At 39.8% G+C, this 23,603-nt stretch overlaps 2 protein-coding genes across 3 annotated transcripts in view; one reads left to right on the top strand and one right to left on the bottom strand.

Moving 5' to 3' along the window:
• The window catches only part of LOC117218807 (facilitated trehalose transporter Tret1), a 228,861-nt gene extending 206,987 nt beyond the window's left edge, over positions 1-21,874 (top strand). For both annotated transcript variants that reach the window (XM_033467452.2, XM_033467454.2), the window contains 5 exons: positions 3,606-3,852; positions 5,334-5,618; positions 7,811-8,063; positions 9,541-9,881; positions 12,880-21,874. In XM_033467452.2, coding sequence (XP_033323343.1) covers positions 3,606-3,852; positions 5,334-5,618; positions 7,811-8,063; positions 9,541-9,881; positions 12,880-13,017 — 1,264 coding nt within the window. In that variant the 3' untranslated portion in view covers positions 13,018-21,874. The remainder of the gene's footprint in view (positions 1-3,605; positions 3,853-5,333; positions 5,619-7,810; positions 8,064-9,540; positions 9,882-12,879) is intronic.
• The window catches only part of LOC143258734 (mediator of RNA polymerase II transcription subunit 20-like), a 252,598-nt gene extending 229,844 nt beyond the window's left edge, over positions 1-22,754 (bottom strand). Inside the window, exons 1-2 of the mRNA XM_076524338.1 lie at positions 22,622-22,754; positions 22,193-22,335 (exon numbers count right to left, since the gene is read on the bottom strand). Coding sequence (XP_076380453.1) covers positions 22,193-22,335; positions 22,622-22,635 — 157 coding nt within the window. The 5' untranslated portion in view covers positions 22,636-22,754. The remainder of the gene's footprint in view (positions 1-22,192; positions 22,336-22,621) is intronic.
• Positions 22,755-23,603: the final 849 nt, after the last annotated feature.

The following is a 23,603-nucleotide window of genomic DNA, read 5'->3' as shown; positions in this document are numbered from 1 at the left end:
GAAGATTATCTTCTATTAAATTTTCAACAGTATCCAAAATGTATTGTAAGTATACAAATGCTTACCGTTTATGCAAATATCGATTATCCGATTTTCTGATAACTTGATTCTTTATTCCCTATTTAATCGGCGCATTTTAATATATAAAATAATAATAATTGTTTATATTGTAATATAATTATGATTATCTAAATATTAATAACGTAACTAAGCAACCGATCCATTATCCGAATGTCCGTTTCTCCGGTCGCTTCGGATAACCGATTTCTCTACTGTGCGGTGAAAATTTTACGAAGTTAACCCGCCGCGAGTTATGTCAAATAAAATTTGTGTGCATCCGTTGCAAGAATCAGGAACTGCGTAAATATTTATTTCCGTTTCGAATAATATTTGTGAGTTATAAATAACATGATCGAACAATAAAATTGTTGCAACACAGTGACAGCGTTTTATGCATCATCTACTCATTTTTGTCGTAAACGCCTTTATGATTATCATGGCGGCGGATTCGTTTGTATCGACAATTCTATCCGAGAGTCAGAGGTCAAAGGGTTAAACAAGAAACGTCTAGAAAAGCGAAACGAGAATGAAATAGTCTAGCATCGCTGCATCCGGATTAATCAGCATTTGGCAACTTTGGAATCGCCACGAAACAAACCAGTAGCGCAATGGTCGTATCTCTGTCAGGAAAAGTGAAACTTCGTAAGTAATTGTGCGCTATACGCGTCGTGTCCGGTAACGATTAGCGTCGCCGTATAGATAAGCAAATTAAATAAATACCACAAGATATTTCTGTCCGTCGCCGGGCCGACCCGGACCGACTATAAACCGCGCGAGCGAATATCTTAGATAATTCACTTAACAAATGCGTTAACGTCACACTCCGTTCCTTTTCAAATGTCGTCGCACACACTTTCTCCGCGATAGCGGTTCGGTTTATCAGCCGTCCACTATAAAGGAAGCAGCATAAAGTAGCGGGAGTTGAACCGCGCGATCATTAGTTACACCCTGCGTGTAATATTCGCCACTTAGATCGTTACGTAACGGCGAGATTTGCGAGTTACGGTTCGTCGTTAATCGATCGAATTAACATTCGACCTAAAATAGACGATTTAAAGTCTCCTAGGAAGATCGGCTTGCTAGAAATGGTCTGAATAATAATTTGTAAGTGGAGAAAATATTTTATATAAACATTCATTTTTAGTTGACATCAACGATAAACCAGTTCTGGTTCAGTACGATAGTTTAACCCCTTAACGCGCAGAAACGTATTAACACGGGCGTGCAAAACCGGCCAAAATGTGCAGACCCGTATATATACGGTCGGCGTCGCAACTTATGTCGCTAAAATGTTCAGATTCGAATATATCCGGGCAGTAAAAATAACTTAATAGAAACCAAGGAAAACATTCAATTTATTGATATTCATCGTGTAATTCTGTATTGTAAGCTGTAAAGTTTGTTTATTTGGGATTATAAAATATGGCCTTTTAGGGTGACGCTTATAAGCATCTCTGACCTGGTAATTGTTTCTATCTATCTATATCCATTATTGCGTATCTAATTAGCGTTGGCACTTTTGTGAGTTTTGTTATGACTAATTTATTTATTACTCTCCAGTTATCTCCGATCTCTTTCTATTTTTTGCTTATTCAGGAATAAAATATGCACTTTTAGGATGGAAGTAAAGTAGACGTTATCAAAGTGAATTTCTTCAAAGACAATTGTTTTTTATTTTTTACAAATATTATTAGTGTCAACATATAAAAACGTTTTTGTTTTATGGTGTATTTTTATAGAGAGTAAATTGGATTTTTAGTGTATAAAAGGTATGTTTTCTAATGTTGAAATAAGGAATGTTGGGCTATGTGCTGCACCTTGTTTTGAAATTTACCATACAAAAGAAAATTTTGAATAGTTTTAGTTTATTATATATTTTTTAGCTAATAAATATTATTATTATATTATTACAAATTTAGGTAAAATTAAATATTTTTCAGTTTTTTTTTTCGTCTCCTTCCCCTTCAAAATAGTAACTGGTAATTGAAAAACAGTACGATGGGTACAAAATTCGATCTGCAATGCGATTCAATATTCACTATAATTATTTATCCACTATTTTTATTGAATTTTTAGTAATTTTTGCATTTCTTTCACATATTTATTGAAATTAAGGTCCAAATATGTATTTTCTTAGATTAAAAAAATTGATTTTTTTTGGTCGGCTTTTTTTTTTTTAAATTGTGCATTAAGGGGTTAATATGATAAATGGACTGCGAATCTTTATGCAAAGTAAAAATGATCTAATATTAATTGCAAGGAGCGAGAGCTACATTGATTTATTTTTTTAATAATGTTAATGAGATGCAAACAGTAGAATAGTGTTTCTAAATTCCCTAAATGTCTGTAGATCAATCTTGAGATTGATCTACATATTGTTATCGTAATTGCATTAAATCGGCAGTCTAGCAAAATAAGTATACTAATCTTACTGCGATTCTATTCTTCTGCTAGTCGATCCAACTTTATCAAATGTATTTCATATTATATCGAATTATCAATTAATAATTCAGTATTAATACATATCCACGGTCATTTTTTAAATTACTTTGAAAGAAAATGGCAATGTAGCCTAATTATCTGGTACATTCGATTGTCTGTGATTATCCGAGACATAACCAAAATTCTACAGCAATTCTATCATTGTTTTTTCGTTGTTATGCAATATATCGCTCCTATTTTTCTTATTTTAAAACTGCGTTCGTCTTATATTCCATATCCGTTAGACAAAAAATTATATTGAAAAATAGCTTTGCGCATAATTTCTAACTTTCATAATTTGTTTTATATATAGCAGTTAATGTTCCAGTCGTGTAACAGCAAAATCTTTATCCAAATACATAAAAAGCGGAACAATATGGAACTCGTTTAAATTTTTCTTCTTTAATACTAAGAACACTTAATTAGAAACACTTTTTGCAACAATATATTCTTAAAAATAAATATATTCTTCACTTTAAATAATCTATCATCAAATTTTAGGCACATGTAACAATCCTGTGTTTGATAAATTAGTCATCCGGTTTAAAGCAGTAATAAATAAATAAATAAATAAAAAAATAAACAAATGAATTACTAAATTTTCAAGGGACCTGCATCAACTTTTTACAAGTGCTAAGAAAGCTTTCGGCGATCGAAATTCGTGAACCATTTGGTTCTTCAGCCCTAATTCCGCCTGCGGTCCAACAATTAATTGCCCCGAAATTATTAATTTGTAGTCCCATCCATTCCCTCGATAACCCAATCAACAAGCAAATCTGCAGCAAGGGAGACGATTAAGCCCCGAATCCCCTGCGGACAAGAGCAGCAGCCCATATTCGCGAGAGAGTACAACGAACGTTGTAATCTATCCTTGAACCGGTTACGAAGATCGATTGTACGCAGGCCGATCGATTGTGCTCGCGCGCTGGCTTAATCGTGGCCAGCGACAGGGAACGTCGCGACTAAGGTGGCTCTCGGTACACATTAGGGGAACGATTAGGTGGCAGCGTTACGTTAGACGGCACCCCCGTAACCGTCGGTAATCGTATTGCGATTTGTCATAGGTCGGCTTTCTCCGTGACGCAACAAGAAGCCTCCTGGGTCGCATCTTTATCGATGCTCGGTGCATGGTTCGGCGCTATGATCGGCGATTGGATAATGAGAAGAGGACGTCGGCTGGCGCTGCGTTCCACATCGATGCCTTTGGCGGCGGTTTGGATCTTCACGGGCATCGCGCCTTGCGTCGAACTGGTCTACGTCACCAGCTTCATCGGAGGACTTTGTTGTTCGGTCATCACCATGGTCGCTCAGGTATGCGGGTCGCTTGTTCTTCGCAATGTAGAAATCGTTCTACGCTTCTACCATCCCCCTGGCAAAAAGTATTCGAACACCTTGTAAAATGCAATCACTTTTTTTTTAAACTGGACTAAGTAGCTTGAATTTTTTGGAGAGCGACTCTATTATACAGAGTGGGCCAGATTTCATAGTACAGTAAATTCTCCCTAATTGATACTCAATTTGGAAACAAAAATGGACAATTTGGGAAAAAGAGGTACGATTAATCGACGGCTCGTTTTTATAGTTGTTGACAATCGGTAACTATAAAAACGAATCGCAAGGCTCGAATAATCGTATATGCTCTACCCAAATTGTCCATTTTTGTTTCCAAGCTGATCATCAATTAGGGAGAACTTACTGTACATCCGAGCAGAAGGTGATTCTACATGAAAAGAATAAGAAACAAAATTGTTTTACCCGGGGCTCCGTTTTCGCGCGCGAGAAAATCGACTTTAAAGTTTGTTTATCTTTGTATAGGATTTATATATAGTTGTCGCCTACTTCTTCTACCGCAATTGCCTCTGTCCGAGATAGTGTTTACAAACGTTAACTGTTGCGAACTATGAAGAAAACGGTATATGTATTTGTAAACACTATCTCGGGTGGAAATAATTGCGGTAGAAGAATAGACGACAATTAAACCCTTTAGAAAGATGAACATACTTTAAGGTCGATTTTTTCAAAAACGGAGCCTCGCATAAAAGAATGTTATATCATATTTGTTTCTTATTTTTTTTATGTAGAATCACCCCCTGCTCGGAATACCGGTCCGCTCTGTATATTGCTCAAAAAAACATAGCGTAGAAAAATTAGGAAAAATGATTGGAATAGAACATCATTTAATGATATTTATGTTGTTAATTGTTAATGTTAAACTTAAATTATATTGAATTTCGGCTATGAAAGAATTTCATTTTTTTTTATCTATAATTTTAAATGAAAATCATTAGATTGAGAATTTTTATGTAGAATAAAAAAATTTCCATTAATTGCACAATATAGGATCTACGCAGACACTGACTTTAATTCTCGATCATTTCAGTGAGTTGAAAATAATACAAGAATGTTTCCTAATTCTTTAGATGTCTCTGCTTTTATGCATTTGATATTGTACCCTTAACTATCTAACCAAAAATAAATAACCGACTATATTCACTTTATAAACATATAAAATCCGTAGCCTAGTAATCGTAACTAAATAAAGATAATTTTAAAATCAATTACTCTCATTTAGAATTGCTTTTGAAAAAGTCCAATTAAACTTGCCCCTAAAACAGTATTATATGAATAAGAGCCGTTGAATATTTCCAACAATTCGGGAAAGGTATTCTAAATCTGACCTCGTGAAATCAAATAAATAAGATTGAACTAGATTCGGATCGTTCGGAGAAACGTCCGCGTCTCCCCGTCGCAACCACGAAAGCGTTCAAGCCCGAATGTCTTGTTCCAACTAGGTGTACATATCGGAGATCTCCATGCCGGGTATCAGGGGCTGCCTATCGGCGATGCTGAAGGTTCTCGGTCACGTCGGCGTGTTATTGTCGTACATAGCTGGCACGTACCTAAACTGGCGTCAAAGCGCGCTTTTGGTGGCAGTAGCGCCGTCGATGCTCTTTCTGGGGACGTTCTTTATACCGGAGACACCGTCGTACCTCGTCCTCAACGGGAAAGACGACGAGGCTGCGAACAGCCTGCAGTGGCTGCGCGGCGATCACGTCGACATAAGACACGAGCTCCAGGTAACGTTTACACTCGAGGCGTCCGCCGCACAGTGCGATATTTCGACAACCTCGGTGGATTTAATTCCGGAATTGAATACTCTTAGAAAATTTCCGTTACCCTCAATTTGAAAGCAGTATATCTCGGTCACCCAGAATAAGTATTATTCTTAATATTAACCCTTTGCACTCCGCTGTCCCCTCTCGTGGGACATTAAAGTTTATTAGTGATTACGGGCAATTGAGTTATTTCAGCGCAACTTTTTCAGACATGCATGTTTCCCTGAAGTTTTCTCTTGAAATGGCACAAGAAATCAAATCAAAATATAGTACAATTACTAAGCTATAGACAAGAAATGTCAGCGGGTTTTGGCGAGAACGTGAAAGGCGTGCTCACGACGGTCCGAGCACTTTAAAGGCGCCACTTGAAAAGAGCGATAAGGCAAGTTTGTAGAAGAAAGATCGGTATGCGAACATAGCACGCACTGTATAGTGAGATTTATAATCATAAAATCTGGAGGAAAAGATTTTCAAAGCTGAACTCAGTCTGGTTTGAAGCGTCGAGCGGTATAGATAGATCTAAGGAGTGAGAAAATCGGAAAAGTGATTCTTCTCTTGGTAAATAAATTGTTTGGTAAAAGTTTTTTTGGTAAATATTATCTTGTGTGTTAGTAATAACAATTAGAAATTTTCAACCTATGTATTTATTCATATTTTTTATTAGAACAATGACAAAACGTTCAAACACGAATGAGTCTCATGACACAAGTAGTAGCGAAGATGAGCTCCAGATAGACGTTTATACAGATATGTTAGAAAGACTCTAACTGTAGAAGGTTTTCTTCTACAGTTAGTCTATCGTTTTGATAGCAGTGATAGTGATATCGTCCAAGCAACAAGGCGACGAGAGAAAGAGTTCGCATAGATAGCGATTACAACAACAAAACAAAATTATAAAACAAACAATAACAAAATTATAAAAAATAAAATATTGATTTTTTTGCAAATTTCTCGATTTCAGTCAAATTCATATAAGCCCAATATCATTATAATATGTTAGTTAGTTCCAAAACCATACTAAATAATACGAGGGTCTGTAAATGCCCGTTTCTGCCGAAAAGTGGCGCTGAGTAGCTGGTAGCCAACGTCCAGAATGGTTCGGAGTGCTAAGTGTTAAATTGCGTTCAGTTAAGATAAATATGACTGAAGTGATCTCTCAGAAATTGATTGGTTGACTGAACTTACATTGTTATTGTATTTATTCCATTCTTATTATACTATTTATTATACTACTTATTATACTATTCCACTCTTATTATTGTATTAATCCACTCTTTCACGACCGTTTTTAATATTTTGTATTTAAAAATTGTCTACATGGAATAGATGATGTTTCGCAAAATATAATCGCATAAAATCGAAGAGCTTCTGATTATATACCAATATTCTGAAGACGAAAACTATACAGAACGTCCCAAAAATGTCTCACAATACGGAAATGGGGGATTCCTCGGGTCATTTAAAGTAACTTTTTCCTTAGCGAAACTGCAAACCGCGGCTTTGTTTACGAGTTATTAAAGAAGAACGCTGACCAATAAGAGGCGAGTTCGGCTGGCGCGAGGCTGCCCAGCCAACGAGTGCATGCGAAGCTCAGTTCTGCTCATTGGTCAGTCGTCTCGCGCCAGCTGATCTCGCCTCTCATTGGTCACGGTTTTACGTTAATAATTCGTGAACAAAGCCGCGATTTGCATTTTCGCTAAGGAAAAAGTTACTTCAAATGACCTCAGGAACCCTCCATTTCCAGATTACGAGACATTTTTGGGACACCCTGTATGGGCAAACATGGGCTTCGTTCTTTACCGAGCATCCAAACTGAAATCTTGGTTACTAGAAAATTGGAAGATAGTTTGCTGTAAATTTGAAAATTTCGTCATTTTTTATTAAAATAGTTCTACTATCTTTTCTTAAACGTAGTTCCATCCGACGGCAACAATGTGCGTTCAGTTCGTCCGACAAAAAGAAAATAAAAATTAAAAATAATTATAAATCAACGTTCCAAGTAATTATAATCAAAAATACATAATACGTGCATAGAATTAAGCCCGCCCAGATGATCGAAATATCGCACACTGTGTATGAATTTCGTATGAATCTCACGAAGATAGTAAGATCGTCAATAACGGAGCTGTGTAAAACTTTGTTTGCCCACGCAGGTGATCAAGACGAACATATTGGCATCCAGAGCGAAGCAGTACGAGCTCACGTTCAGAAACAGCATGTTCACGCCCAGACTGTATAAGCCGATCGCGATCACGTGCGGACTGATGTTCTTCCAGCGGTTTTCCGGCGCGAACGCGTTCAATTATTACGCGGTGATCATCTTCCGGCAGACGCTGGGCGGGATGAACCCCCACGGAGCGACCATCGCCATTGGTTTCGTGCAACTGCTGGCCTCTTTGTTGTCAGGTAACTGAATGCTGATTAGACCGCTTGCGGCGGGACCAGGTTCGATATTTGCCCACGCATCCGAGTCAACTTCAACGTCAAGCTTTGCTTCATGAGTTCGTAATGTTGCTCGTTAACATGGATTTTAGTCCTTTCAATTTTCATCCAAATCGCAACAGTCGCAATATAGTAATGTCTCCCTAATTGACGCTCAGATTGTCCACAAAAATGGACAATTTGGAAAGGGGAGATACGATTATTCGAGCCTTGCAGCTCGTTTTTATAATTGTTGAAAATCGGTAACTATAAAAACGAGTCGTAAGGTTCGAATTCGCAAGGGTCCTCTTCCCAAATTGTCCATTTTTATGGACAATCTGAGCATCAATTAAGGAGACATTACTGTATGTCCAATGTGTACAATTTAAATATAATGAATTCCATTTCTATTATGTATATTTGCATGTTTTTATATTTTTTCATTTCATATTAAATTTATCCTATTTTGTGTGAAACCATTGTATTCGGTAATAACTGCACAGTATTTTTGGTAATAATAATCGGTAATGTACCGTGTGTCCCTAAAATAGGTGATCAAACTTTGGTATCGTGTGTTGAAAAGAGGTCATTATAAACATAGGTCCAGAAACTCATCGTTTTCGAGATAAATACTTTTCGTTTGCGAGATTAGATTTTAAGGAATTGTAACTTGCTTAAAAAAATTACTGAAAATGACTTCCCTGGCAGCCTATGTTCCATAGACTGCCGAATACGCGTTCAAAGTCCTCGTGTACAGTAAATTAATGGATGCTCAGATTGTGGACAAAAATGGACAATTTTGGAAGAGGAGATACGTTTATTCGAGCCTTGCGGCTCGTTTTTATAGTTGTTGACAATCGGTAACTATGAAAAACGAGCCGCAAGGTTCGAATAATCGTATCCCCTCTTCCCAAATTGACTGTATAATTCACTGTACTTCGAATTTTGTCACATGCCTTGGCAGTCAAAATTTTCAGCGTTGCCAAATTAACGATAATATTAATTGCTGACATTATTGATTACCTTACTATAATTTGCTATTATCTATAAAACGAAGAGGTTCCGGATCTATGTTTATACGACTTTTTCTCATCGTTAGAAGATGCGGAATACGATACCAAAGTTTGATCATCTATTTCGGGGACACCCTATGTATCAATATCAATCAATATAACGAATTGATGCTATAACAAACGAGGTTATAGAATAAATTAGTTCGTTGCAGGACACCCCATGTAAACTTATCGGGAATTTATTCAATAAATTTGATTCATTGGACGTATATTATGATAAAAATCGCTAAAAATCTAAAGAAAGATATGCTTGTTATTTTTATGAAGCAACATAAAAACAGCTGCTCTTTAGTGCTTCGTAAACCTAGCGTTAAGGGCTTGATTTCGATGAACCTGGTCCCTGGTTCGTAACTTCGTGACGGTGGAATAATAATTGTTTCGTTGAATAGGATTTCTGATCGACATCGTGGGCAGGCTACCGTTACTGATAGCCAGCACCGTGTTCATGTCGTTGGCGTTGGCTGGTTTCGGCAGTTACGCGTACTACATGTCCCAGACGCAGAATCTAGGGTATCCAGACACCGCGGTGGTCGGTCAACACGACTGGATACCGTTGCTCTGCGTGCTCGTCTTCACGACTGCTCTGGCTCTGGGCATATCGCCAATTTCGTGGTTATTGATTGGCGAGCTCTTTCCCCTGGAGTATCGCGGCCTCGGCTCGAGTATCAGCACGAGTTTCAGCTACTTCTGCGCGTTCGTCGGGATTAAACTCTTCATGGATTTTCAGCAGGTGAGATGCTTTAATCGCTGCCAGATCGTCGGACACGATTCTGTGGAGCTCGACTACTGGATGATTGGCCAATCTTGCATCTCGATACTCGATGCGTCGAGTTAACTCGAATGACGTAGCAAATGCCGCGCTCGTCTAATTTATATTGTTCATTGTTCATCGTTTCGTAAGCGATGCGGAGGTTTCGATGGGTTAAGGGAACCTTCGGAAATTTGTCTTCCGACCGAAACTTCGATGATCGGACGGTTCGGACTTCGTAATCGAGAAGATATAATAAATTTTATAAACTTGGATGTTGATTTTATGAAATGATATATACCAGGGATTGAAAAAGTTCCGGAAATAACTGTTTCAAACTGTTACATGTAGGTTCTGACCGAAACAGTTATGGAGAACTGAAAAAGTTTCGTAATAGTTATGAGGTATGGTATATCGGTTCTGACTTATATCGGTTTTAATTCTTGAGAACCGGTGTTATATCGATTTTATAACTGTTATTTTTCGGTTCTGGATTTCGGTTATGCACTTCGACTGTGCAATTCGGTTACACAGTAAATTCTCCTTAATTGACGCTCAGATTGTGCACAAAAATGGACAATTAACAACTATAAGAACGAGCTGCTAGGCTCGAATAATCATATCTCCTGTTCCCAAATTGTCCATTTTTGTGCACAATCTGAACGTCAATTTAGTTGAATTTACTGTATTTCGAATTTAAGGCTTCACGTTTACACAATATACATATATACATGTAATATACATTTTGCTTCTACAACTCGCAAACATTTATTCATAATTTTTAAATTACTTATAAATGTATGTATGTCACATGTGTAGTAACTTACAATTAGATTGCGGATTTTTCATTTATGGGAAAATGTGTAGGTGAAACGTAGAATAGTGATAAAATTGAAAAAATCTAAAAATGTGGAGATATGATAATTGCAACTTATTAAAATGATTTAAGAAAGAAACAGAATTGCACTTGGCTCCTACGTCCTGCAATTGATGCTTATTTTTGAAAGAAACCAAAGACAGATAGTCTGACGCTATTTTGCTTTCGGTCAATTTATGGCAGCGTCATGGGTTCGCGTAGCCTCTTAAGGTTATATAGTTTCTGTCGACGGACAAACCCCAGATGGTGTCGGGCATCTCGAAGTTATGCGGATACTTTATGGGGTGCATTAGTTGACACATGTTTAGAGTCGCAGCTTGTCAATAACGCAAAGAATTTCAGAATCTCTACTTTCAATCCCCCCAAAAGTACAATGTATTCGTTACGTGAAATAGAATTACAACCGAAATCCATAACTAAAACTCAGAACCGAAAAATAACAGTTATAGAACCGATGCAATAGCCGAAACCGATATACCTTACGACAGTTATGAGAACATTTCGGTTCTTCATAACTGTTTCAAGAACCGGAACCCTAACACTTTTTACGCAGGATAAGAAAAAGGATTCGATATATGCAAAAAAAATATAAGAGAGTATCCATTTAGAAAAACGTCGATGATCTTTACACGAGTTTTACGCATTCACCTACGAGAAAACTATTTATTTCACATTATGACCCCTTCAAGACCATACTTTCTCCTCTAACATGTTCTTCTAACTCGAACCAAAACGAAGATATAGCTTGTTACAGTTCCGTGAATCACCCTGTAAATTCTACGAGTAAAATTGTATTCGTTAATCGAATAAAATATACGCAACTCTGATATACATAAATTCTAAATTTCTCCAAAATTGTATATCGGTTCTACATTAGAGTAAATTCAATTTGTTTTTAAAATTATGAATTCGTTGTGAATTTATTATATATATATAATATATATATATATATATATATATATATATATATATATATTCACAATATATAATAAATTAATATATAAATTGATAATAAATTAATAATAAATTCACAACGAATTCATAATTTTAAAAACAAATTGAATTTACTCTAATGTACGAAGTAAGAATTGAAAATCATGATTTGTAGAACCGATATACAATTTTGGAGAAAAATTATATAGAATAGAATATATATATCTTTTAACAGACATATCAAAAACTCAGATTATAGAGAGTTAACAAGTATAGTAATGCATATTCAGTATGTTTAAAGAATCGTTACTGTGTGGTAAAGATATTGCAGATGTACAAATTTGCGAATATTTCAGTTGATTTTAAAAATTAAACATGCAGCAAAATATAATTACATCACTTCTAACATTACTAATTAGCTTTGCAAAACGCGTCACACCGACGATGGTACTTAACGTTAGCACTATGTATATCGCATGGAGTAATTATATTTTCTTCTGCATGTTGAATTTTCGTAAGAAATTAAAAACATGATACCACACATAATTTCGTTTCACCGTATCACTTGTGCGAACGGAACGGCAAATATCAGTAAGAAATTACATGATACCTTCGAGATACGCTTCCTCGTAAATTGAAAATTCCGCAGATTATATTTCCGTCGTGTACTATATCACGGGAGTATTCATATCAAACTATTTCAGCGTAATCTTTTCCGTTCGCGCAAAAGGTAAACAAAGGACAATGCCGCTCTCAAATTAGTGGAATTTTAGCACGGTAGCATGGGGGGTACGATATTGACTTTCAAACAACAAGCAGATTACAAACGAAATCCTAACAGCCTGAAATTTACGAAACTACGAGTCGGTAGCGAGCGAGCGAACGCGATAATCTCCATCAGAAACCTCCTAGCTTCCTGGACACTATCTAAATAACCAGCTGGGACGTTCCCCTCGTAATTCCCAATTAAGCACCAGGTCGTTTACCTAGTCATCTCATAAAACCACGTTCGTATGGCAGATACCGCGAGCACAAGTCAGCCGACTGTGACATCTATTTAGGTATCTGTGTCCCGGTTGACCGATCGACTATCATAGATTCCATTCTAGCATCGTTCGATTTTACAGTCCCGCTAACAATAATCCAGCTAAACGTCCTAACACGTTACAGACGCTGGGACTGCACGGCGCCTTCTGGTTCTACGCGGCGGTGGCGGTGTGCGGGCTGTGCTTCGTCGTCTGCTGCGTCCCGGAAACGAAAGGCAAACAACTGGACGAGATGAACCCGGACTACGCGCAGGCTCGGTAGTATAAGGCCTCGTTGACAGGTGGCCTGTCAAATTTGGAGAAGGCGAACAAGCCCTTACCGGGCGGAGCCTATCCCAACCAACACGATCCGCGGGATCTGTACAATGGGAGGGCCGCCAGGGACTCGCAGCCAGCGAGCTCCTATCAAACGACCGGCCGAAGCGGTCGCAAGCTGTCCGATTACTGCAGCATCTTCGCCGAGAAGACGAACAGGATCGGCAGGAACGTGGGCAACTTCATCCACTCTCGCGGCTTCTTCACGGGCCGCTGGTCCACCGACGAGGGTAGCAATCCGGAGGCGGCGGTGGCGGCGGCGGCGCACAGAAGCAACGGCAACGCGATCCGAACCGACTATCGGCTGCCGGATCAGCTGGAAGACAGAGGAAACGGGCGCGATGCGAGCCGCAACCGCTACGCTCTGCCGGAGAGGAATCACCGCGACAGATCCGTCTACCCGAAGAGCGTGTACCCCCAAGCGAGAAGCGCCGACGCGAATTACGTGGATCGTAGCGCGGAGACGCAACCGAGGCGACCGAGGCGGCGCGAGTTAATGGACGCCTACCAGGATCTGGACACCTGGCCGGCCGGACCAAGCGACTTAAGCGGCTCGAAGCCGATCGCCAGGAACGGCATTAGTCACGGCAGGGCCGAAAGGTTCTACAGCTCCACCCTGCCCAGGCGGAGCAGGACTATCAATTTCAGGGATCAGCCGGGCTCCCTGGAATCCCGGCGCGGCTATCCGAAGAGCCTCCAAGATCTCTCCGACCTGGAGCTGGACGACGGTATCCGGGATCATCGGGGCACGCCCTCTTTCCTGTCGGCCGACAGAACGTGGCGGGACGACAGAACGGAAGAGGAGAGGATAGAGGGTAATCGGCGACGAAAGCTTCATCGCGAGGAGCAACTGGAAGACGACTATCTGAGACTGTACAGGAGCCTCTCGAGGCTGGACAAATATTCCCCGGGTGGGAGGTACGAGCCGGGACAGGTGCACTACGAGAGAGAGTGCCGGACATTCGGCAAGGACACCGTCGCGTTCATTTATTATAAAACTTGTTACTTGTGATGCACGAGGACGGGTGACAGGATCGATGGCCGGGATCGGATCGTCGCGATGCCGCCACGGCTAACGAGGACGTTGATCCTGATCGGTGACTCGGTCCTCCGTAACCTCGGTGTTCCGATGCGTGCGATCGATATTCGGTTCTGTCGAATCGGTGTGTCGTGTCTCGTGACCAGTATAGCGTAGTTACGGGTTTCCTCGAGATGTCTCTCCTTTAGAATTCACTCGATTCTGCTGTCGTTTCTTTGCTGCGTCGAGAGAGGAAACGGGGAAAGAGGGGACGAAGTCTTGATTTCTGCCGAGAGAAGATCTCATTAGCGGTGACTTTAGGTTGCTAAGTTCCTTGAAGATCGATCCGGGGACCGGTTCGATCGGCGAGTCCGCACTCGACGACGGCAACCCGTTATCGATATATATATATATATATATATATATATCGTTGATCGAAGATCGGGTAATTGATCGGTTGGTATAGTTTCAGGATTATTATTCCAAGCGACATTCTAAAGGCTCGTAATCAAAAGTGTACAATTTCTGATATCCATTTAGCGTCTAGGTAGAGGGTAACTTGGTAAGCGTGCAGCGACAAGATCGACGTTCGTTTTCTGTCTGACCAGTTTCTCTGCTCATAACGTGCTCGTCGCGCGAGCCGTCGACGGGCCACGATCTCTCCTTTTAGAAAGGTACATATACTCGACTGAACCACGCGATTTTGTATTAGCGATCGTCTTCGTATTTGCCTTGAGAACGTCGAGCCAGCGTATTTTGACCAAGACGCGTTATTACATTGAATTTAGCGTACAGCCATGTTATTTTCCGGGAGTCGGCCGTCGGAACGAACACCTGCGGACTGTATACACACGCAGGGTGTCCCGAAAGTGATGACACCGATGAGAACCGTGAACGGCGAACCGTCGGAAACGCGGAATATCATTTTCTCTTTCTGGGAAATCGAAATCGAAAACTTGTTCGACGCGCCGATTATTAGACAGAATAGGGTGACATCGGCAAAGAGGATATATCGTTCTAAAATTATTCTAATCGTTCTGATCATTATATTCTATTGAACTACAAGATTACGTTTGTTTTCCTTTTTTTTTCAAAGAAAATACGAAACCTTGTTCGTTTTCTAAATTCTTTTCTATCTTATCGGATGCTGCTACGAGATTATTGTCCCAAGCTAGTTACGTTCGTTTTCTTGCAATGGCAATTTTCCGATCTTCGTATTTTAAACTAGCATACTTAACTTCCCACGCGGAACGACAAAATAACGTGAATAACGAATATCATGAATCGGTGAAGCGGTAGATTCTTCGTTATCCCAGTCATTTATTTCTCACGTTCGACCATGCCACTCTATCTCTCGAAGCGCCATAAAACAAGTTTCCGAACCAGACTTTCCCAGAAACAAGACTTGAAATGATCATCTATTCGCGTCACCAGTTAGGGGTACACCGTGTACATCCGCGCTCGAAAGGGCCCTTCTCGTCGGGACTAAAACGAACGCTCTTCCGTGCAACGTGCCTTCTCAGAGAGCACGAAACAACTTCTAGGCGTGCCGGTGTCGCCGGCACGTCATTGTACATACACGAAAACGAGGGGAGGACAGCGTGTAGCTAGTCGTAAAACACTTAGAAATAGGCTCGATAGACTGATCCGTCGTTGATCGTCGACGTTTCTCTCGGAGTGTCCGCGATGCGACCTGACGATGCAGCTTTGCGGCGCAATTTTGCGGTGCAGCTTTGCGATGCAGCAGGTTCGCGGAACAACGCGTGCTCGGATCTCGACACGGGACAATACGCGAATAGAGAGAAAGAGAAGAAGAGAGAGAGAGAGAGAGAGAGAGAGAGAGAGAGAGAGAGAGAGGGAAGACTCGTAGAGAGGGCTGCAGTGTTCGAGGAAAACGTTGCTTCTTCCATGAGAACCTCGTACTCTCGTTCTTTCAAGCGTAACGGCTGATCCGTCGAACCGCCTCTCTAACAGTTCAGTTTCTCTGACCGTCGAGGACGGGAACATCGGCTGGCGAACAGTCGATTATCTCGCAGCCGCGGGCCGGAGCTCGTATTTAGCGCGATCGCGGTGAATCGATGGAATGATAATGGCACTTTCTAGCGTAGGAACGAGTAGCAGCTACCAGCGGAGAATACGTCTATTTTCTATTGAAACGCGGACCGTGTAGAACGACCGGTTAATGGGACGGGTGCGTTAGTTTTCCATCGATCCCGCGGCGCAGTTCTGTGCAATGTAGGATCGTCGGGACAATTATGCGGTACTCTATGGCTGACACAAAAGCGTAGAACGGAAGAATTCGAATGGAATATTTTGCGACGCGGGCTGAGGTTTATACACTCGGACCTCGTTCTAAGGATTTAGCGCGGGGGGACGGGGGGGCCATTGACTTAATGATGACAATATTAACTGTAGACGTTACGGATATACTATACGATTATATATATATTATATATATACATACATACGCGTACTATCTTTCATACTAAGTAACTATTACGTAAATCGATTGCTAATGTACGTTGTGTGCGTGTGGTGAGCTGCGAAAGTATTAGACTGATGGTTGCAGAAACGTGGAGCTATATTAAATAATGGATAAGTAAGATGAACGTACTAAGAATGGGTGAAAGTTATTATGACCAATAGACTGCGGATTTTTATGCGAAATATAAAATCTCTGTAATTTTTTTACATTAATTGCAAGACACAGGGCTATGTGCATACTCATTTTTGTTCTGAATAATTTTATGATTCGGTGTATTTGTAGAAGAAAATGCAATAATTAAATAATTAATTAACGGATATATAATATACATTTAATATATATATATATCGATTAAATAATTAAATAAATATTTGTGAATTCTTTAAATTCACTTTGTATTCGAACGAACAATTTTTGCTATAAGTGCATAAAATCTACGGTCTAGTTGATCCTATGTAATTATAATTATAATTATAATTGGTAATAGAATGTGCAATTTCGACCGACATATCTTTAGGAATGAAAACGGAAAATAGGTAACGAGTGATTTAAAGTTCTTCCACTAATTTGCGTTCCGTTGTATGATCCGTTGTTCTTCTAAGATTATTGTAAACCGGATAAAAAATTTGTACGCGTGCAATGAACCGTCGAGTACGCCGCCGTTCGAATATTTTCGTTGCTCACTGTACGAATGTGTGTATGAGCGCGCGACCACACCGCGCGCGTGAAATAAACTGTGCGACAATAGAATTTATTAACCATTTGCCAAACTCGTAGAGACCGAAATTCGGAAACAACGGCTTACCGTGGAGATCGAAATTCTGTAAAGTCGACGGCAGCCTCGGATCGAAGCATTATCTCTCTGCGTGGACTTAAAAATGTACAGGTTGTTTCAAGAGATATGCTTTACCGAGAGGTAAAAGGTACAGCGATAGTGTTCTTGGAAAGAAGAAAATTGTGATCTCGTTTTCTCCCTGATTTTAACATTCTTTCTCCGACGGAACGAGTAGTTGCATTCAGACGAGTAACTGACGACATTTTATCTTCAATCGGCTTTGATTCATTCTATAAATAACATACTAAAGAGATCGATTATTTAAGAACTCGAATATTTTTATTTTTGTATCGACTTTGATAAGCCGAAAATGAACAAATTATTTCTGAATAATGTAAAGTCATCTTCGAATTAACGTCAAAGAGAAACGAAAATTCAACTAAACTTAACGCGCTTTGCAGAACAATAATTTCTAAGCAGAAAGATTCAAAGAATAGAAAATATATTACTTTAATTCCGCTAAAATCGTTCAAGAGAGCAATAAATTCCAACGTGGCTTCCATTACTTGTAACAAATGCAGAAACTATTCAGTTTGCATAAAGAGACATCCTGTACAACTTCGTCACTTCGCGAATTTCGGAGAGGCTGTCGGCGACGATCGCGCGATTTTTTACAAGTTTCGTCGAAACATGCGTTCGTCTAGAGTAAAACCGATTCGTGCAATGATACCATCCAATCTCGAGTTTGAGAGAGGACCTCGGGTCTCTTATGGGAGTACAGAGACCGTGCGAAAACAAGCAACAACAACAACAACAAAAACAATGGCATTTGTATTTTGTATTTTTATATAGTTTGTAGAAGCGTCGAGTTTGCAGAGACGGCGATCTGCACCTGTGATCGAGCGCCCAGTCTTCACGGACGAAAATATTTTTCACCGATTATGCTTGTTTCTCTCGTAGCGACGCGATGGAGTGGCAAACGAAGAAACAGCTCCACTCTGTTTTCTCATCGCGGCACGTTCGCCCATATTACGGACTCTAATGAAATCACCGCCCAAGATCAGGGACGTTGATCTGAGCATATCAGTAAAACACATTAGATCTCCCGCGCCGCGATCTACCCCAGATCTGCGATCGATAATATTTTGTTCCGTGCAGTCTACCGGCAAGACTTCTTCTGATACCTGTAATCGTTTACACCCGTGAGTCATATCCCTGCCATATCCGATATTCTAACGAAGAGTGCCGGCTCTTCGACGTTTACAGCAGCGTGTACTTAAACCCCGAGGGGCAAGAATTAGTGGGCAGTGATCAATGAATCCGACTCTCTTCATCTTTCCGATAGCCTCTAAATACCGACAGCGAACGAAAAACAAAAGCGAACAAAAAGATACACTCCGACTGCGAGAAATTCCCCGTAAAACATATCTCCCGATAGTCGTTAAGCTTCCTCGCTGTCTTACGAAACGCAAAAAAGAGCGGCACCTTCGAATCTCATATCTACCTAAATGAATCTTATAATGCTCAAGGGCTTGGACGCAGTATTGAACGCGAGAAGGGGGAAGAGATAGGGAGAATTAGAGGGGAAAGAATGTGGGAGAAGGAAGATTAAATTTTACGATTATATTAAATTAGCGCAGGTGCAATGCTCGTGAAACGAGTGCACGTAGAATAAGAAAGCGATACGAAAAGGGAAAACTAAAAGAAAAAATGTACTCCTCGGTTCTCTATATATACATGTATATACGTATGTATATACAATTGTACAGAAAAGAAAAACATTCTTCGACCATCGTAACACAACTATCTCTCGTTTCTCTTTAGCCGTGCCGAAACGAAAGCGTACGTACATAGTATTCTTCCCGAGAAATTTCTAGCGCCTCTTCTATTCTACTTAGCGGAACAAACTTACCCCCACTAAACCCCCTAACTAATATCGGACGGCATCCTTCTTTCTCAACTAAGTAGCTTAAGACAAGCAGTGAAGTAACAAGAAAAAAATCTGCACTGTGCACTCTCGTGAATTGAAGATTTTATTGTAATCATAGACGTAGCAGGTTAGACGAGTCGAAAGTCAGACACGATGATTCTAATTGCTGCACGCGTAGTTGCGCGACTGATCGAGGAGTCGTTTGATGCAGGCCGTGGTGAGTTTCTTGTTTTGCTCGGTATCGAGGATATTTTCAGTTCGTTGTACACTAAACCAAGCGGTCCATATATTTGGACGAGTGAAAATAGTCGAGGAAAGTCCTTATTGATTGTAACAAAGTAAGGTCTGTAAATTATTATTACTTTATGTTCTTTAACAAGCAAGTTTGTTGGAGATTATTTAAATTAATTTCAAAGCTACAACATTTGTCGCGATTATCTTCCATAAAGATTCGTTCGTATTTTCGGTAGAGATTGTTAACATTAAACTCGCCGTGTCAAAATGAACCTTTTCATATCTTTTTTCTTTTAAAATTGTTCTAATTATAAAAACAATTTCACAGGAAATAATTGAATAAATTCAAGCATACATTGCGATCAAAGTGTACGAAAAGTCTACAATAAATTCAATCTTGTTGTTATTCCTACAAAGTAACGTACACATTACTCACTTTTAGATCTCGGTTGGTTCAGTATCGAATAGAGACAATAGTTGGAAGATTAATTAAGGAAGTCGTAGAACTAAAGTCGAATATTTATTATCGATAGAATTTATTGTATTGAAGGTAATGGAAAAACGTGTGCAACGAACGAATTTTTTTTCAGATATTTAACAATCGATAGTTTGTTATCAATTATAAATTGAATGTTCCAAATGTTTACCGAAAGTTCACCGAGTGTCAGAATTTTCTTTCCGAGATAGTTGAAAAAAGTATTCCGTGGCCCGCATCATCACTCTGTGTTTGTATTATCCTGTATACCATGTATGAACGAACGTCTGTATATATGTACCGAGATAAGGGTGATGGAAAGTCGCTTTTAAGTGTGTGTATTCGGATTTATCTTCCCGAGGGAAATAGACGTCGCCGAAATATCCGACACCGAATCCGTACGGAACGGTATAGAAACTCGATATTAAAAATGAGAAGAATTATTTAAAGAAAAAATTTGGTACAACAAACTGGTTTGATAATTGTACTGAGAAAATGCTAACGTATCCGGGCATTTCAATCGCCACGGCCTGTCGAGTAGGCTATATACGTATATATAAATATATATATACATATACATATAAATATATAAATATGTCTTCTATTTGTCGACAATAAATTAACGCGAGCTATTTACAAGTTATCGACAATAATGGGACACTCGAAGGAAGCGCTGGCCGTCACCGAAGAGGGATGTTCAAATTGTAGTTACGCTAAATGAGAAGAGAATAATTCCGAGATCGTATTTTCCAAAAGCTGCGTACGTTAAGGTTACAATAGTACTACTATATTAAAATATATATATATATATACATATATACATATATATGACCTAGCCTGAACGGGTGCGCCTAGCTTCGCTTGCTAGATTTAATATTTTTGTAATGACGCTTAGATGTAGTTTGTTTATACCTTTACAAAGTAAAACCGGTCGAAATTTTTGTGCGCCGTCGATAAACCCGATCGATGACGCGCGAAAATTCAAACGAGAACGCGGTGGTTGACTCGCCGCTGGCAGGAATTAGATGAACCAATTGGATCGACGGGGAATCAAATTGTTCGAATTGGCGATGTATACGAAAGCGAGTGTTGTATAAACTGTTGATATCATTGTAAATGTCTTTTCAAAATTTCGTTGATAAAGTAAATTATGTAAGATACCGAATGTATTCATTTAAACGATTATTAGAGAAACGCTTCGACCATAATTCGTACGAAACGAACATGGTCTGCCAGCGGTAATTGGCAGTCGAGCGTTCTTCCGAATGACCATCGTTCGAAATGTACCGTTATCTCCGATCGTACGTGAATTCTCTGCGATAGTAAAGGCATAACACCGAAGAATGACTTTTACGAGAATATACGTGATTCTCGAATTGAAATTACGCTTCTCCTTGTCACCTGTATACGGACGTTAAAGATTCCCTTCGATCGCATTCAATCTAGCTACGCCGATCTACCATACGTACTATCGATCATCGAAAGAGAACTCGAGTTGCTTAGCTGTTTATCACTATGGAAAGTAGACGAGGCCGATGAGATGTTTTGTCAAAACCGTCGAATGAAAGTCGATCGAGCAGATATACGAATAGCACAAACAAAACAATCCTGCCTAAACGGTGGCGCGAGATTCGTATTTTGAAGCGGGGCGTGTACTTCCGGTCCAACGGACGCGCCGTGTATTTGTGTTACGCGTTTAAAAGTATGTACTTAAGTCGTAAACTTGATTAGCGTCTGCGTTTGTACCTCTCTAGAAGTAATGAACGAACATACCGAACACACGATCGCTAAACGACCTTCGGCGGAACCAAACTATTGCGTGTTTGTATAGTGATCTATATACACCTACGTAAATGCCAAAAGAAAGCAGATATAATCGTCAAACAACACACGGTTTTCTTATTCGCCATCACCTGACACCTCTTCGCGTATAGTATTCCAATCGACACGAGCGACTTGGGCGGATTTAAATATTCAATAAATTTCAATGATTTAAAAACGAAAAAAAGAAGAGAGAGAAGTATATCGATCCTAAAATAATATGAATATCGTCGTCGTACGAACGACGGAAGAATTTTCCCCGTTTCCGTCGAGTTTCCTTCCTGGACGTACAATGGCGGCCATCTGTGCTCGAGAGGGCGTACTACGCGGCACACAGAACGCAGCATTCTGAATATTCAATTTGAAAATTTAAAAATCACTCACCGAGCTGCGGCACGGACACGTACGTCTCGCAATCCACCAGAAATTGACCGGTTTGCACGGCTCCCAGGGCGACCACTCTTTTCGTCAGGAATTCTATCGTCTGCGGGCCGGTTCTGTTCTCGATCATCGGGTACTGTTGCAACCTAGGGATGCACAAAATGCCGGTCGGAAACCGAAGTTCGTTCTCGTTGAATTTAAGAGGATACGGTCACGGAAAACAATCGGATTGTACACTAAGCGTCGAAACGAAAGTATAAAAACGTTCTAGAATGTTCTTTCCATTGTAACATGTGGCAATCTCGCAACATAACCTCTAACTATCGAGAAATACGTGGGCCGCGTGTAGTACATAAAAATGATCGTTAACTCGTCGGCAAATATTAAATATCGATGAATATAAAAAGTATTATCGTTTGTAACATTACTTACACGGTGACACCCATTTTTAATGAGAGGTTTTCCGACACACCGGAACGCACAGAAGCAACACGGCACAACACTTGTCAAACGCGAAAACGCGCGTAACTTGAATTGATTCCCGGCGTTGTTGCAGAACTCTGCCGATTTTCAATAGGTGGCAGCAGTGACTCGAAAAGTGGCGACATCTGCACTCGTATAGCGAGCGAGGAAAAGTTTCCAGTGACAGCTGGAAAACGTAATCCACGTTGGGAAATTCCACTCGATCCGATTTTCCTTGACAGATGGCGACAGGGTTCGTTCGAAATCTCGGAATATTGTGATATACTCGAAAGTTTGTTTATATTTTTAATCGTGCGACAGTGTTTAACACGTTGACTGCCACGCGTATTTACAACAAAATCTCCTACAGGCCACCCGTGCCGCTATAGGAAGCGTGCGCTGTTAATTCATGTCTGTTTCTGTTCCTGCATGAACAGTTGGAATCTTTGCCGAGTACCGAATGGTATAACTTAAAATCTCTGCCCTCATTTTTTTCAATAATGAAAAGAGATCAGATTGCCCGGAAGGAGAAGCATAAATAGAATTACATCGTCGGATTCTGATTCGGATACTGATAAATACAATCTTAGTGATAATGAATGTTATGAAGATACTATTGATGAGATTTTACGAGAGAATTGGTCATGGAAGAAGAAAGAAATGTTGATGATACTGAGGAAGCTACAGTTCAAATAAAAGATACGAAATGGACCGATCAGAGGCACGAGCATATCTGAAGAAACAAACAACTTTTTGTCCAAGCTGTCCTGATCAACCTCAACTTTGCAGAGAATGTTTTAATGTTATACACTGCGAATCATTTTTTTAATAAACCATTTTTATAAGAATTCAATAGTTTCATTACCTTCTGTAAAATATTTGTCCAAATATTTTCGGAAATCCTTTGTAAGTAGTCAAATCAGCGTCACCCGAATTACGGGTGACGTGGCCT

Source organism: Megalopta genalis, chromosome 8, assembly GCF_051020955.1.
Source record: "Megalopta genalis isolate 19385.01 chromosome 8, iyMegGena1_principal, whole genome shotgun sequence".
Lineage (NCBI taxonomy): Eukaryota > Metazoa > Arthropoda > Insecta > Hymenoptera > Halictidae > Megalopta > Megalopta genalis.
Note: the sequence above shows the minus strand (reverse complement) of the source record. Positions and strands in the feature narration are given on the sequence as shown.